The 15408-nt window shown below is 41.0% G+C and overlaps 1 protein-coding gene across 4 annotated transcripts in view; it reads left to right on the top strand.

The window, feature by feature from the left end:
• The first annotated feature begins 4801 nt into the window (after positions 1–4801).
• TRAF3IP3 (TRAF3 interacting protein 3) overlaps positions 4802–15408 on the top strand; it is a 37615-nt gene continuing 27008 nt past the window's right edge. For 2 of the 4 annotated variants that reach the window (XM_069074780.1, XM_069074781.1), the window contains exons 1-5: positions 4802–5020; positions 9685–10070; positions 14278–14419; positions 14618–14681; positions 15020–15044. In XM_069074780.1, the coding sequence (XP_068930881.1) occupies positions 9741–10070; positions 14278–14419; positions 14618–14681; positions 15020–15044 (561 nt within the window). In that variant the 5' untranslated portion in view covers positions 4802–5020; positions 9685–9740. Of the gene's footprint in view, positions 5021–9684; positions 10071–14277; positions 14420–14617; positions 14682–15019; positions 15045–15135; positions 15251–15408 lie in introns of those variants that run through there. The other 2 variants (XM_069074783.1, XM_069074782.1) reach the window with 2 other exon arrangements.

Below are 15408 nucleotides of genomic sequence, written 5' to 3' on the forward strand. Positions count from 1 at the left end.
TTGAGTTTCAAGACTTTTAACTTGCTTGCACAAAAAGTACAAGAACGTAAGCATCACATGAGTTAAGAGGAGAGAGGTCCATATTGAATAAATGTGTGTGTATATATATATGTATGTGTGCATACATACATATACATATATACAGATGTAATATTTGTATGTATGTACATGTATGTGTACATATATAATTCGTTTATTTTAACACTTTCTTAAAATTCTGAATTTCAAATTCTCTTCCTTCCTCTCATTCTTCCCCCAGTCACTGAGAAGGTAAGAAATATGCTATTTTTTCATTGATTTTTTAACATTGTGATTGAGAAACATGGCAAAGTATTTACAAATCTAGTCTCTGGTTCAAGATGACCTCTTATGAGTACTTTTTTATGACCCTGGGCTAGGTATTTATTAGTGTGCCATATAACTATCTATATATAAGTTGTAGAAGAGTTGCTGATCTGCATTGGCAGAAGGAGTTTTTTCATTGGAAAGTAATAAAATCTCATATCTGGACCATAAAATAATATAGTGAAGTACTTGCAAAAGACCTCACCTGAAAGGTAGCAGAGATGGCACAAGGTCAAGAACTTAGTTGGTTCTTTGATGTTGCCAAGGAGAGACACACCCACCTGAGATGTATGCCTGTTGGTCAGAATGGAAATCCCCCAACATTTCTCTCCTCCACTTTTAGGGAGTTATCCCTAACTTTGGATTGATGCATCCAGACTTTGATTTACTCACCAGTCACTCTCATAATAAGAGAGGAAGATTGCTGCTGAAGTTAAGCAAAATGAGAATGAAGTTTGGGAGTGCCCCTGGCAATAGGAGAGGCAGGTGGAGGGAGTGAATCCTTGACTGGTCAGCTGCTTTAAGAATCCAGAGGTGTGCTCCAGGAGCTGTGAAGATAAAGCACCAGCAATGAAACTTTCAGCTAGACATTATGTATGGGCAGGGAATGCCATAGAAGCACATAACAAACAGTGGATTTATTGAAATTGTTTGAACTGCCTAGTCCAAGGCTGATGATTCCTCATGCTCCCCATCCCTCTTCATCTGCCTCCCCCTTTCCAAAAGAGGTGTGCCTATTTCCTGAATCTCTTTCTTAAGAATTGGTTTGCTTTCTCTTTCTTTTTGTATTTTAGATATGAGAAGTGCAGTTAACTATTTCATTACCAATCTACATATTTCATTACTCAAATGTCACAAAGGAAAGGAAATTCATGAGACAGACAGAATAAGAGAGAGAGACAGAGACAGAGACAGAGGGAGGGAGGGAATAAGGGAGAGAGATATGAAACTAAAGGGTGAGAGGGAATTATTCTTTTGATAGTCACAGAGAACTTGGTGGTTCCTGAGTGCTCTCTGGTTTTGGTTGGTGTGCATGGCTGCTTATACTTGATTGAAGCATGATGTTAGGTATGCCCAGAGGACTTTAGGATATTTTTTAAAATGTAAAAATTCTTAAGGTCAGTTTAGAATGCTTCAGGCACTTCTGTGACTAAACTTTTTTTATTTTATTTTTTACAAAAAAAAATCTTGTCTAGTTTTCTTACAGGATCTCTCATTCTGAACCAAACAGCTATGTTTTACTGCCCTCTAATTGCATGCTTATGCTCTAAACTTTTGCTTTACCAATTTTTCACATTGTGTTCTCTTTAGCACTGATGTTTTTGCACACCTCTGTACACTGAAATTATTATTTAAACCAAAACTAGCACTGTCAGTCCAGGGATTAGAATGTCATTGTGAAATGATGTACTTGCCTCTCCAGAGGGAACACATGGTATTTTATTTATTTATTTGGGACAGAGATATTTAGAGTGTGCTTATGAGATGCTCTCTAATTTGAGGAAACACCATATCACGCTATCTATATTATATAAATTGTCTGACTTTGACAGGCATTCCAATACTCCTGCAGTGGTGCACGTTTGAGAAAGTACTTAGAATCTAGTCACTAGTCTTCAGCACCAAAGATGAAGAAAATAGAAATAAAGGTCAAGACTTGCTTTGCAAAAGGAAGGATTGTCTAGAGATGCCATGAGATGCATGGCATTGTGGACAGTGTGACATGGAGAAAAGAGCACTGGTTAAGAAATCCAAGGATTTGGGATAAAAGTCTACTTCTGATGCTTATTATCTATGTGGTCTTAGGCAAATCATTCAACCTACCTAGGCCTCAGTTTTCTCATCTGTAAAATTAGGGCATTGGACTACATGGCCTCCAAGGTCCTTTCTGCTTCTTTGTCTGTGGCATTAAAACACTCTGGCACGCATGGGAGAGACAGGAAGAGATAGTGAATGACTTGTACAGTTGTCAGTAAATATTTACAGAAGTTTCTTCCCTAAATTAAGAAGATTCTTAGGAGACTATCCATGCCCTGTTTGGGCAAAAGTATTTGTATCCTAGGTAGAAAGTGTCCCCACACAACACTATGACAGGAGCAGGGAATTGACTTGAATAAGAGGCAGTTAATGGACAGCCTCTAGAGACTTGCATCTGATACCATATAGGGCCTTGAAATCATGGGATCCTGAGATCACAGGGTAGTGATATTTATGAAGACTATAGAGGTAATTCTGTGACTTGGAAGAAATGGGAAAAGCCTAGAGCAGTTTTTCGATACCTATCAGCTAGACGGTGAAAGTCCTTTGTTGGAGATCAGTTTCAAAGACCAAGAGTCAAACAAGCAGTGACAGAGAAACAGGTAGATAGCCGCAGATTATTCCAGAGCTGTGGGTTGAACAGTGATCAGAGGACAGAGGAAAAGGTTGGTAATGGAGAAAATAGGCTCCTATTGCCTCCAAAGAGAGGTGATGAGAGGCTACACCAGGGTGTTGGCAGTATCAGAGGATACAAAGGAGTGCCTTGGAAAGGTGTTGGAAAGGAGAAATCGACAGACCATGGTAATGGGTTGGATATGGGAGTGTGAGAGAGAGGGGTCTAAACTAAAGCATTGAAGTGAAACAAGAGGAAGCTTACATTATAATGGAGGAGGTATTATATGTACAGATTGAATACAAGGTAGTTTGGGTAGAGGGTGGACTAGCAGCTGGGAGGGACCAGGAAAGGCTTTATATTGCAGGTGGTAGTTGAACTGAGTCTTGAGCTCAAGACAGATAGATAGAGAAGCAGAAAGGATCTCGGAGGCCATGTAGTCCAACGCCCTATTTTACAGTGAGAAAACATGTATAAGTATTCTCTCTGGCTCTCGGTGTGACATTTTAGGAGGATCATTGACAAGGTGGTGCAAGTCTAGAAAGGGTCAATCAAGATGGTAGTGAGGGGCCTCAGAACATTACTACCTGGTCAGTTAAATTTGTCTGAGAAACACGATGGCATTCTTCAAAAATCTGAAAGATTGTCATACGAGGTCAATAACTTCCTCAAGGTCACATAGATGATAGAGCCTGGATTTAAGCCTGACTTCCAATTTAATCCTCTTTTTATTGTATTGTGCTTCCTTCAAGCATGTTTAGGATTCCCCACTGAGAACTGCCTTCAGCGTTATTTATCAATCCTTCAAGAAAAGGAGCCTCTTTACTTTATAGCCATTTTTACAAGTCAATAGTAAGAGCTTGAAAATCAAGCATTCCAACTGATCAAGCACCTCAATCAGGTGCTTTTGCTGATGAGACATTGATAAGGCTGTCAGGTCAGCTAAAGATGTAAGGATGGCCCTTGCTTAGTGTACATTCATATGGTTCTTGAATGAATGAATTCATGACTCAAGTCTTACCAATGATGGCCAGATAGTATGTGTGCCCATATGAACAGTCCAAAATGTAATACTAATATTTTTATTGATATAATATTTGTATGTATTATCTCATTTGATCCTCACAACAACCATGTGAGTCAGTCAATATGCATTTAAAAGGTGCCTACTATGTGCCAGGTACTGTGCTGGAGATAGAAAGAATAGCAAAAATCAGTCCTGGCTCTCTAGGAGTTCACAACATAATGGAAGATATATTCCTCCACATGAATGATTCATCTCCTAGACTACTTCTTCCTCACGTATCTGAATATGTGGCACAGCAGAGACCTGTATGGGGAACAATTCCCAACCAAAGTAATCTTGACAATATTACTACATCATAAGAAACAATGAATATAAAGAATTCAGAGAAGCCTGGGAAGATGCGAAATGATTCAAAGTAAAATAATCAGAATCAGGAAAGCAATTTAGTTAATACCTATTACAAAGAAACGGCGGGGGGAAGGGGGGGGGAGGCAGGGGGGAGGCAGGGGAGGCCTGAATATCATATAATGATATTGACCAAGTGTGGGTTTTACAACAAAATGAGAAAAGAGGTATCTCCCACCTCTTTGAAGGGTTACTGTGGATAATGGAACATTTCACATACTGTCAGACTCAGTTTTACTCAACTACTTTTTTAGCTTTCTTATATATTCTTTGTTATATCGGATGGTCTCTGGGTAGAGGAGGGGGAAAACGGTTATATTTGGAAATAACAATGAAGCAAAAACAGAATATATTCAATAAAAACATTTTAAGTTGTCTGTCTTTTTCAGAAACACAAGGTTTAATTCAGATCATTCTCTTGTATTCCCAGAACGAAAGCTCCCTGCCCAGCTACCCCCAATTTAGCAGACCCAACAGCCAAAAGAGAAGGTTAGACAGTGAAAGGACAATCACAGACCCAACAACCCAAACTGAGAGACACCTAAACCTAGTCCTCAAGATTTCAAGGGCTGAGGGTTCCCCCTTGCTGTAGCAATAAGTAAGAGAGGAACTGGGGTTTGTAAGTACTGTGACTTCATCTGTTTCCTGTTTCAACAGGACTACTGAAAAAAGAAAGGTCGGTGAAGGAGGGAAATGTCAGCAAGGATTGGAACGGCAGATTGAAAACCCCAAACTTCAACCATTTCTCTTGCCCCATCTGAGACCAAAGCCAAACTTGATCCCCTAGAGAACGGGAATGTTAAGGCCCCAACACTGCTTCTTCTAAGAACACTCCCTTCTGCTGCTGGCCCGAAAGCATCTGGGACAAAAAGGTAACTGGGGGAAAAGCTTGTGTATTTTTGCCCATATCCGCATTTTGGCCTCTGACTTTGGGGTGGGTCAGAGGAGGTTTTCATGTTCAATCTGCCTGGGGCAGAAGAAAGAAACACTTAAATGAATACTACTGAGTCATCTGAAGAGCAGGAAAAAATAGAATTAAATTCCAAAACTCCAGTCAGTGAGGACAAAGGGTAGTTTCCATCTCTCCTCTATATGATATGTAAGAAAGGAAACAAATATGTATTCATGGATCTCATAAGATCACAGATTTAAAGCTAAAAAGAATCTTAGAGGTCATTAGATTGGACTCAATCCCTTCATTTTATAGATAAGGCATCTAAGGCTCAGAGAGATTAAGTAACTAGCCCAATGGGTAATAACTAATAAATGGAAGAGACAAGAACTTAAGTCCTGTGATTGCAAATTCAGTATTCTTTCCACTATTCAGTTATGATGAATGAATGAATTAATGAACAAATGAACGAATGAATGAAATACAATCATCCCCTCAGAAAGACTTAAGGGCCCCCCTTCTAGCCTGAATTTCATATATTAACTGCTAAGCAGTGGGTCTACTGTTAGAAGGGCTGTGCAAACTCATATTTAGGGTTAAAAGTAATCATAGAGACCATCTAGTTCAATCCCCTCATTTTTATAGGTAAGGGACTGAAACCTAGAGAAATTAATTGCTTTGTTCAGGATAATACAGCTTTTAAGCAGTTAAGGCAACATTTCAACCCAGATCTTCCTGAATCTGGGCAGCTAAGTGGCACAGTAGATAGAGTGCTAGACTTGGAATCAAAAAGACTCATCATCTTCCTGAATTCAAATCTGGTCTCAGACACTTACTAGCTGTGTGACCCTGGGCAAGTCACTTAATCCAGTTTGCCTTAGTTTCCTCATCTGTAAAATGAGCTGGAGAAGGAAATGGCAAACCACTCCTTTATCATTGCCAAAAAAATAAACAAAGTGCGTCAAGAAGGGTCAGACACAAGTGATACAACTCAGTAACAATGATGCCAAAAACAACTCAGCAACAACCATCAGCTTCCTGACTCCAGCTGGGGAATTCTATCGTTTATTCCATGGTGCCTTTCACAGGTTTCCCCTCCTATCCCTAACTTCTAAGACACAGACAGACAGGGCCCTTACTCATGCAGAAAGTCCTGATGATTCAGCAAACTGATTTGTTAGCATCAAGTCCCTCAGTAATGGGGGGTGCCAACCCAGGCAGAGAGCAAAGTCGAGGGGAGCACTGACCCAGGGGAGAGGCAAATGCTACTCAAGCCAAAGACACCAACTTGGTCACCCTTTAGGAGCATCTCCCCTTGACATAATTCTTCTTAGGAAGGAGGATTGGAAGAGGGGAACCAGTAATACTACAGCTTCCCTTCCTGGGCTCACTGCAGCCCACACTACTCACTGAGCACCAGGCATTCCTTCCAGATGCCACAAAGCAGACACTTATCTCCTCAGCCTGGCCCCTCTGTAAACCAGTCAGAGTACAGAGCACCATAAGCTCTCCATTTCCTTTCTCTTCACTTGCCTATGTCTCCAGTGCCTAGATTGGCAGGCTTCCTGTTTCTGGGAAATCCCAACACTTGGGTCATTCTGTTGCTGGCACTACAGGCCAGAAGTATCTCTAGGGCCAAGGCTATCTCCATTCACTATTGTCCAGAAGAATCCACCTGAGAGGCTAGACATGTCAGTCAATCTATCGATCCACAAGCTCCTCTAACATGCCAAGCATTGTGACAGATTCTAAGAATACAAACAAAAGTGATAAAAAGTCTCTGTCCTCAAGGGGTCAGAGTTTATATTCTATCAAGGTAAACACCATGTACATATGCTTTGCACAGAATCGGCCTTTATAAATGTTAGTTATGATGATTATCACATGTGTAAGTATACATAAGTGATGATATAGGAACAGGGCAAAGCTAGGGAAAGTTCTGAGATATGGGAATCTAGGAATTTTCCCCTTCTTGGGGAGTCCTTTCTGCTAGAACCCATTCTTTGGTCACTCACTGTACCTGCCCATTGGGAAGTGGGGAGGTGAGCAATTAATTGGATCAGTGTAGCCAGCTGAGCTAGAATATTGTGTCATCTCCCTCTGTCCCACTGCCACCTCTATAATTCTCTTTTAAGTGAGGAAGGAGAGTTATCTCAGTTTTTTCAGGTCATTTACCTCTGCTACAGAGCCTGAGAGTCAACTGGCATTAGTAAGAATCAGTAAAAATCAGAGGCAGGATAGGGTGGTGGCCTAGAATGCCACCTCAGACAAAGTGGATTTCAGGCTTTCAGGCAGCCTGTTCCCCACCTCCCAATCACCCTTTCCCTGTCCCAGTCATGTTTGTGCCTACCTGACTAGTCCAGCCTGAACAAAAACTATGTCCAGGCTAAAGAGGCACACTCCCCAATCTTCACCCTGTCCAAAAAGGCCACCTCAAACTTTGGTCAAATATACACTCCCCACCCAGCCTAGTGAATATCACATCCTAAGGTAGCCAGTGAGGGGAAAGGACAGGATGCACAATTTTCCCTAATCTACATCAGGCTTAAATTCATTGGGGGTCTGTCCATCACTGTTTCAGTAGTTTCTAGAGAGGGAAATGAAAGGTCTGTATAATAACCACAAGACAGAATGTAGAGGGAAGATAAGTGGGGCAAGAGTTGGGGGTGGGGGAAAGGGAATAGGAGGGGAGAAGAGGAAAGAAAAATAAGAGTCTTAGGTCTGGGTGCTAGACACCATGTCAGAAGTGAGACCATGTGGCAAAGAACTGGAAATTGAAGGGATGCCCACCAATTGGGGAATGGCTGAACAAGTAGTGGTATACGAATGTAATGGAATACTATTGTGCTATAAGAAATAATGAGCAGACAGACTTCAGAAAAACATGGAAAGATTTACACGAACTGATGCTAAATGAAGTGAGCAGAACCAAGAGAACATTGTACACAGTAATAACAACATTGTTCGATGATCAACTACGATAGACTTAGTTCTTCTCTACAATGTAAGGATTTAAGACTCCTGATGGAAAATACGGAAAGACTCATGATAGAAAATGCTATCCACATCCAGAGAAAGATGTCTGAATATAGAGTCTGAAAGCAGATCAGAGCATACTATTTTCACTTTTTTGTTTGTTTTTTCTTTCTCGTGTTTTTTCTCTTTCTCAAAAGGCTTTTTCCTTTTGTTCTGATTCTTCTTTCACAACATGACTAATGTGGAAATACTTAAAAAAAAAAAAAAAGGAAACCATGCAGAGGCACAGCAGTATGATTTGTACCCTGGCAAGGGTCCTTGGGGGAGTTAGCTCTCTATTTATAATCCTGTGATCTGATGAGGTTCACTGATGCTAAGAGTGTATGATCCAGGGAGGGTTAAAAGGCAGTTCTAATACAGGTTTAGAAAACAGAGAGGCACAGCCTCAGTAGGCAGATTGCCTTTAAAAAGGAGTTCCCTTTCTAGAGTTATTGAGCCAGGAATTGAAATCTGAGGTTTGAATTATACACTTTTTTGCAGTAATCCAATAAATGCTTAATGATTACCTGAAATGAGGCTAAAAATCAGGTCCTATTTCATGAGCTGAGACTGGGGTTTGAGATGGAAGAAGAATACTGATTTAGGGTTCAACCATGGAGGGACAGCAGTGGGATTTCCAATCCAGAGCTTTGGCTGGGACCAGGCCTACTTGCCTTAAGAATAGTCCAAGAATAGTCCTTGACAGTCTCAAATAGCAGTTTATTCTACAAGATGGGAGGAAGATGTTGACTCCTTCTAAGGACAGAACTCTACAGAGTCCAGAGGACAAAGAGGGAAAACTTCAAGTAAATCTTATGAAGGGCACTTATTGACTGCCACTGTTAAGTGCAGCTAGGCAAAATGGATAAAATACCGGTTTTGGAGTCAGAAATATCTAAGTTCAAATGTGGCCTCAGACAAGTACTTACTAGCTGTGTGACCCTGGGCAAGCCATTTTACTTCTGTCTGCCTCAGTGTCTTCAACTGTAAAATGTAAGATAGCACCTAATTCCCTGGGTTGTTGTGAGGATCATATGTAAAGTGCTGGCATATAGTAGGTGCTCAATAAAGGCTTGTTCTCTCCCAGTCTTCTCCTTCATGGCAGAGGTGGGGGACTCTGAATGTAGAACATTTGCATATAATGGTACACTTTTCCAGTGAAGCAGAATTATTTTTCCCTTCTTTTTTCTTTGTTATAAGAAATGGCTTTGGGGGGAGCAATCTAGGAGAAATCTAGGAGATATAAAACTAAAGATAGGAATAAAAATTTATTTTTAAAGAATGAAGTCTAGCCTCAGCTAAAGACTCATATCCCTGAAAATCTAAAAGCTCATTACAGTTTTAACTTAATCCATGTTCATGGCATTCCTGACTAAGAAAGATGGAAAAGGGAAGAGAACACTTCCCATTTTACAAAAGTAGACTAAAAATAAGGGAGAAGTAGAAACTTGCCTAGGAGACAGAAGTTATCGATGGACTCAGGTCAGACTCCAGAACAGCACTCTACTCTGCCCATCTTTGTCTCTTCTTCTTACAGGAAAAGGGTTTGGGGGGCTTGGTTCAGTTTGGTTTTTCTGCTTCACTCACACAAAATTCTTGTCCCTATTCATACCTCTTGGCTTGCTCTAGGATAAGAAAGCTGTCCTAAGAACCAAGAGCCAAGCAGGACAGGTCACTAAAGCACCATGATCTACCCAGAGTCCAAGCCATCAGCTGGACCAGCCCGGAGAGCTGAGACCTATGAAGCTAAGTGTGAGCGTCACCAGGACGCTCGAGAGAGCCGTCGCCGACACCCCAACATGACCACATGCCGCCAGATGAGGAGGACTAGAAGAAGGCCCTGCAGCGAGCAGACCCAGAGCCCACGTCAACTGCAATTTTTTAAGAGAAGGAACTTGGAGGTAGAAGAAGAGAAAGTGAAAAGCTCATTATCTGAGACCCAGGGGGTCTTAAGAAAAGAGGACCTCCAGGTATCCAACCTCTGCAGTGGCATGGAGTTGTCATCTGGACAACAGGTAACCACTACAGAGGGATGTTCTCCACACTATTTGCATTAGTCTGGGGCTAAGGGAAGAACAACAGAGAATAAGCTCACTTAAAAGTGATTTAAAGGGGCGGCCAGGTGGCTCAGCGAGTAAGAGCACCGGCCCCAGTGTCGGGATGACCTGGGGATCGAATCTGGGCTCTGACACTTAGCACCACACCCAGAAACAACTGGCCGTGTAACCTTGAGCAAGTTACTTAACCCCAATTGCTCATTAAAAAAAAATTAATTTTAAAAATCAATCCCCTTTCCTTCAGCTACATAGCAAAGCTGCAATTTAACATGACTCTCCTAATCAGAGTTTCTCCCCATTTTAGTATTGGACTCAGTGTAGACACTGAATGTCTTTAGATCTGTTACAATTCAGAATTCCTAAGGTCAAGCAATCCAGAAACCTCCACCTCCCTGGTAGCAGGGATTATAATTGTGTACCAGCATGCCTGGCCAACCCTTTTTATTTTAAAACTTCTTGAAAATCTTCCTAAAATATATCAAATATATCTCCTTCCTTGGTAAGGATGACATAGAATGGAAGATTATATCAATAACATAGATGGAAGAATTTTGTTGTTGTTGTTGCTGTTAGGTTGATTGAGGATCTTGTGGGTCATTGGGACTATCATTCTGAACATAAGATGTTTTCCTTCCACTCTCTACTCATTCCAACACGTGTGCCACAGATAGTGCACTATGCAGGGCACAAAGGATACAAAGAGGAAAAATGACATTGTGTCTGCTCTTTAAGGAATTGACAGCCTACTAGAGGGATGAGAGCTATACGTCACTAAATATCATTTATCACTAGAGATAAGAGAGGTCAAGGGGGAAAAATGAGCATTCCAAGGAAGAAGCCATCACTTCTGGCCAAGAGACTTAGGAAAGGCAGTAGGAGGAGGTGGCCCTTGAGCTGGGCCTGGAGAACAGGAAATTGCCATATGGGAGAGCTAATAACAGATCTGGAAGCAGAAGAGACCTCGGAGGCCAGCTAGGCCAACCATTCATCTCATAGATGAGAAAACCAGTTCAGGGACATTAAGTGACATTAAGTCACACAGGAATAAGCATCAGAGGTGAGATATGAACACAGATCCTCTAACTCCAGAGTCAGACCTCCTTCCACTGTACCACACTGATGTTCAGGCTTAATAAAACTATGCCCACAGTGTAGAGCCCATGGTCAGTTCATAGCCAGTCTAATCAACCATACCTCTTACACCTACATTATTTCCCCATACAAACCCTCATCATCAATCAAGTTAGCCTTTTTGATATCCCCTAAACATAGAATGTTCATTCCTACCTCCAAACCTTTGTACCTCTCCCTCAGTCTCTCTTCTTTCTACATATTCAAATCCTATCCATCATTAAAGACCCCTTTTCAAGCTCTGACTTTGATTTTTCTCATCTCTATAGCATTTAAAATTGGTAGCACAGCCAAGGTGGAGAACCTGAGGCCTCAAGGCCATGTATGGCCTTCTAGGTCCTTGGGTGAAGCCTTTTGACTGAGTTCAAGTTCTACAGAACAAATCCTTTTATTAAGGGGATTTGTTCTGTACAGTTTAGATTCAGTCAAAGGCCCACACTGGAGTACCTAGAGGGCCACATGTGGCCTTGAGGCCTCAGGTTCTCCACTCCTGGAACCATTAGTCCTTGTATAGTTCTCTCATTGTTCCACTTGTGTTAATCTTGCCTTCCCAAATAGATTGTAAACTCTAACAGGGCAGAGCAAGTAGCAAAAGCATTTTCTATTTTCTCAGGCATTCCCACTATGGCTAGAAAAGCACTGGGCCCAGAGTAGGTACTCTATCTATCAGAACCTCTTGACTGACTCATCTGCAATTAATCAAGCAGACTGATGCTGAAAGAACCTTATGTTCAGAATGATAGCCCCAGAAAACCAGGAGAACCCCAATCAATCAGAAAAAAAATTCCCCACTATATTATCTATATATTGTAATATATTCTATATTATTCTTTACAAGGAAAGATGTGTATTTGATACATTTTAGGGAAGAACTTCAAGAAGTTTTGAAATGAAAAGCTTGACCAGGCATTCTGGTACACACCTATACACTCTGCCCCCAAGGAGGCTGAGGCTGCTGGATCACTTGAGCTCAGAAGTTCTGAGTTGCAGTAAATCTCTAAAGTCAATTAGGTGTCCATCCTGAGTCCCGCACCGATATGGTAAGCCCCCAGAAGAAGGGATCCATCAGAATCTCTGAGGGGAAGGGCAAATTGTCCCAGGTCTGAAAGGTAGCGGATAAAAGCTATTGTGTTGATCGGCAGTGGGATTGGACCCATGAGTGACCATTGTAATTCTAGTCTACCAAGACAGAGAGAGAAGGAAGAGAAGAGGAAGAAGAGAAGAAAGAGGTTTTCAAGTTTATCTTTCTGTCCCTTTCTAGTGCAATGCTCAAGGATTATAGAATGTGAGAACTAGGAGTAATATCAGAAATCATCTAATACAACCCCTACCTGAAATATACATTTTCTCTAGAGAATTCCTAATAAAAGGCCATTCAGTTTCTACTTGAGCACTTCTAATGATTCATAACTCTAACTGAGGAATTGTTTCTTTATATTGAGCCAGAATCTGTCTTCTTTTAATTCCCTCCAGTGGTCCAAGTTTTGTCCTCTTGAGTCTGTCCAAAAGATAGCACTTTCAATACTCAAAAAGAACTATCCTAGACCTCTCCCCTTCCCCTGCCCTCTTGACTGAAGGGTTTAAATATCTCCAGTTCCTTTGACTGATGCCCATGTGAAGTGGTTTGAAAGCTCCCTGCCATTTTGGCCACCCCCCTCTAAATGTAAGGCTTGTCAATGTCCCTCCTAAAACATGAAACACAGAACTGGACACATTCTTCTGATGTGGCCTGTCCAAGTTGTCTAATTTTGAATGCTATACCTCCATTATTTATTGCAACAAGATTTTGTTAGCTTCTTTTCTGTTTGTCCTAGAACAATGTTGATTCTTATTGAAACTGCAGTTTGCTAAAATCCTGGAACTGTACTCTAATCATGTCACTCTTTATCTTCTATTTATGCCACTGATTTATTTTTTTTAAACTTAAATGTCATCTCACTGTTCTAGCTTGTCTTTGTATTTTGACAATGCTTATTGACTTAAATGCTTTTTGATTTGGCTTGATCTTAATTCTATCATCCAGACTATTAGCTAACCCCCCCAAATAAGAATTTCATTTGATAAGCATGCCTTTAGTGTCCAAAACATTTATTTTACTGATGAGAAACTTTAGGTATAAAGAAAGACATCGAGTCTTAGAGTTGGAAGAAATCTCATAGGTCATTTAGACCAAATTATGGATCCCAGCTACAAAAGCCATGACAAATGTTCATCTAGCTTCTTTTTGTTCTTTTCTTTTTAAAAAAAAAACTGGCTCTCCCTCTCTTGCCCAAATTGGAAGTGCAGGGGCTGCTCACAGGCCTGATCTTACTACTGATTAACATAGAAGTTTTGACCTGTTCCATATTTGACCTTGACAGATTCATCCCTCCTTAAGCAACCTGGTGAATCTCCCATCCTGGGGGCTCACCATAGTGATACTGGACCTCATACAGACATTTCATCAGCAGACCCCCATGCAGCTCAGAATTTCAAAGTTCAGGGTATCCACCAGCTCCTGGGATTACATAAATGAGATTACAAAATCATACCTCCACACCTGGCTCATCTACCTTCTGATGATGAGGTTAAGTGCTTCACCAAGGTCATTCTGCTAATTTGTAAAAGAGCTGAGAACAGATTTCCTTGACTCTTGGTTCAGTATTCAATCCACTACACCATAATAGCTATGTAAATCATATACAAAGAACTACAAGGATTCCAAATATTGTGAATGGAGCAATGAAAGCCTGGTCTGGGAGAGCACAAGCCATTGGAAAGCCCTGACTATTATCTGTCTGAACTAGGGAGCAGTAGTACTACCTAGAATCAAGGGGGTGATTGAGATGTTCACTTTCTATGTCAAGAAAGGTTAATTTCTAGAATGACTCTAGTGTCTTGAAAGCCAGAGCAGGAGAGCAAGTTAAAACAAAGTTTTCTTGAGTCATTCAGAGAGTTTCTGAGCCTAAAATTCCTAATTCAGCTTTTTGTAGCAGGATAAAAAGTTTCCTGAGGTTTGGGAATTGATCTTTATCATCTCCTGATTTCTTTGCAGGAATTTGGGACCAGCACCAAGGACTTTTCAATAGAACACCAACCTTCCCCAGGAAACCACAGGGATCCCTCTGACCATCCTTCTACTTGGGAACTCTCACCAGTGGAGGTGCTAGTCAAAAAGCCACTCACACTCCATCAAGGTATGAAGGAGATTTTTTCCCCAAGTTGTATAAGGCCATGCAGAGAGACATCCAGCAATGACCCCCAACTTACTGGAAATGGATGATATCCTAACTCAGCTGCTCTTTCTCCAAAACGATTATCTCCTATGTCTCTGACTGTTACAGGGCCAGAACTTCACCCCAACAAGTCTTTTCCCTACTCCTCTCTTTCCTCAGGTACACAGACAAAATCATTAGGAGTACAACTAACAATTAAAAATGATGCCAGTCAGCAAACCAAGTGAGTATTTCCATGGTTATTTCCTGGTCCCAAACCTCTCACATTCCTGTTCCTCTAGTCAGACTCCTTCTATAACATGTGTACTCCCAATGGATGGAAGAGGGTAGGGACTATATGTGTATGTGTATATTTATATGCATATATGTGTGTATATGTGTATGTATAAGCGTGTGTATATGTGTGTGTGTGTTTCCTTCTAATATTAAAGGAAAGGAGGGAACCATAAACTATGGGAAAGAATAGAATGGAAGGGGTTAATTCACTGATGAACCTTGTGTTTCTTTGGTCCAGCTGTCGAAATCTAATAGCCATCTCCTTTCATTTTTTTCTTTTCTCAGTTGTGGGATTGCAGTCCTGGACAAGGTAAGAGAAACCCATGCTGGAACAGGACATGCTCCTCACAGAGCAGAGGAATTGATGAGGCAGTTAGACAAAAACATGGGCCCAAAATACAACCCTGAAAAAATCCAGGGTGGATATCAAAAGCCCATAGGATTGTAGAGTTAGAAAGGACCTACGAGATCATTTGATCCAGCCCCTTCACTTTACAGATGAAGAACTAATACAGGGTAAGTGACTTTTCCAGGATCATACATGTAGAAAATAACAAAACCAGGAATCAAATGAATGAGTTCAAATACAACACCCTTTCCACTGCATCACTTACCTAAAGTCACACATAATCAACAAGCATCTGTTAAGTGTCTACCGTGTGTTAGACATATGT

The sequence above is a fragment of the Petaurus breviceps genome, unplaced genomic scaffold (genome assembly GCF_028583685.1).
Source record: "Petaurus breviceps papuanus isolate PSGF00001 unplaced genomic scaffold, PetGlider_PUasm1.0 90895, whole genome shotgun sequence".
Lineage (NCBI taxonomy): Eukaryota > Metazoa > Chordata > Mammalia > Diprotodontia > Petauridae > Petaurus > Petaurus breviceps.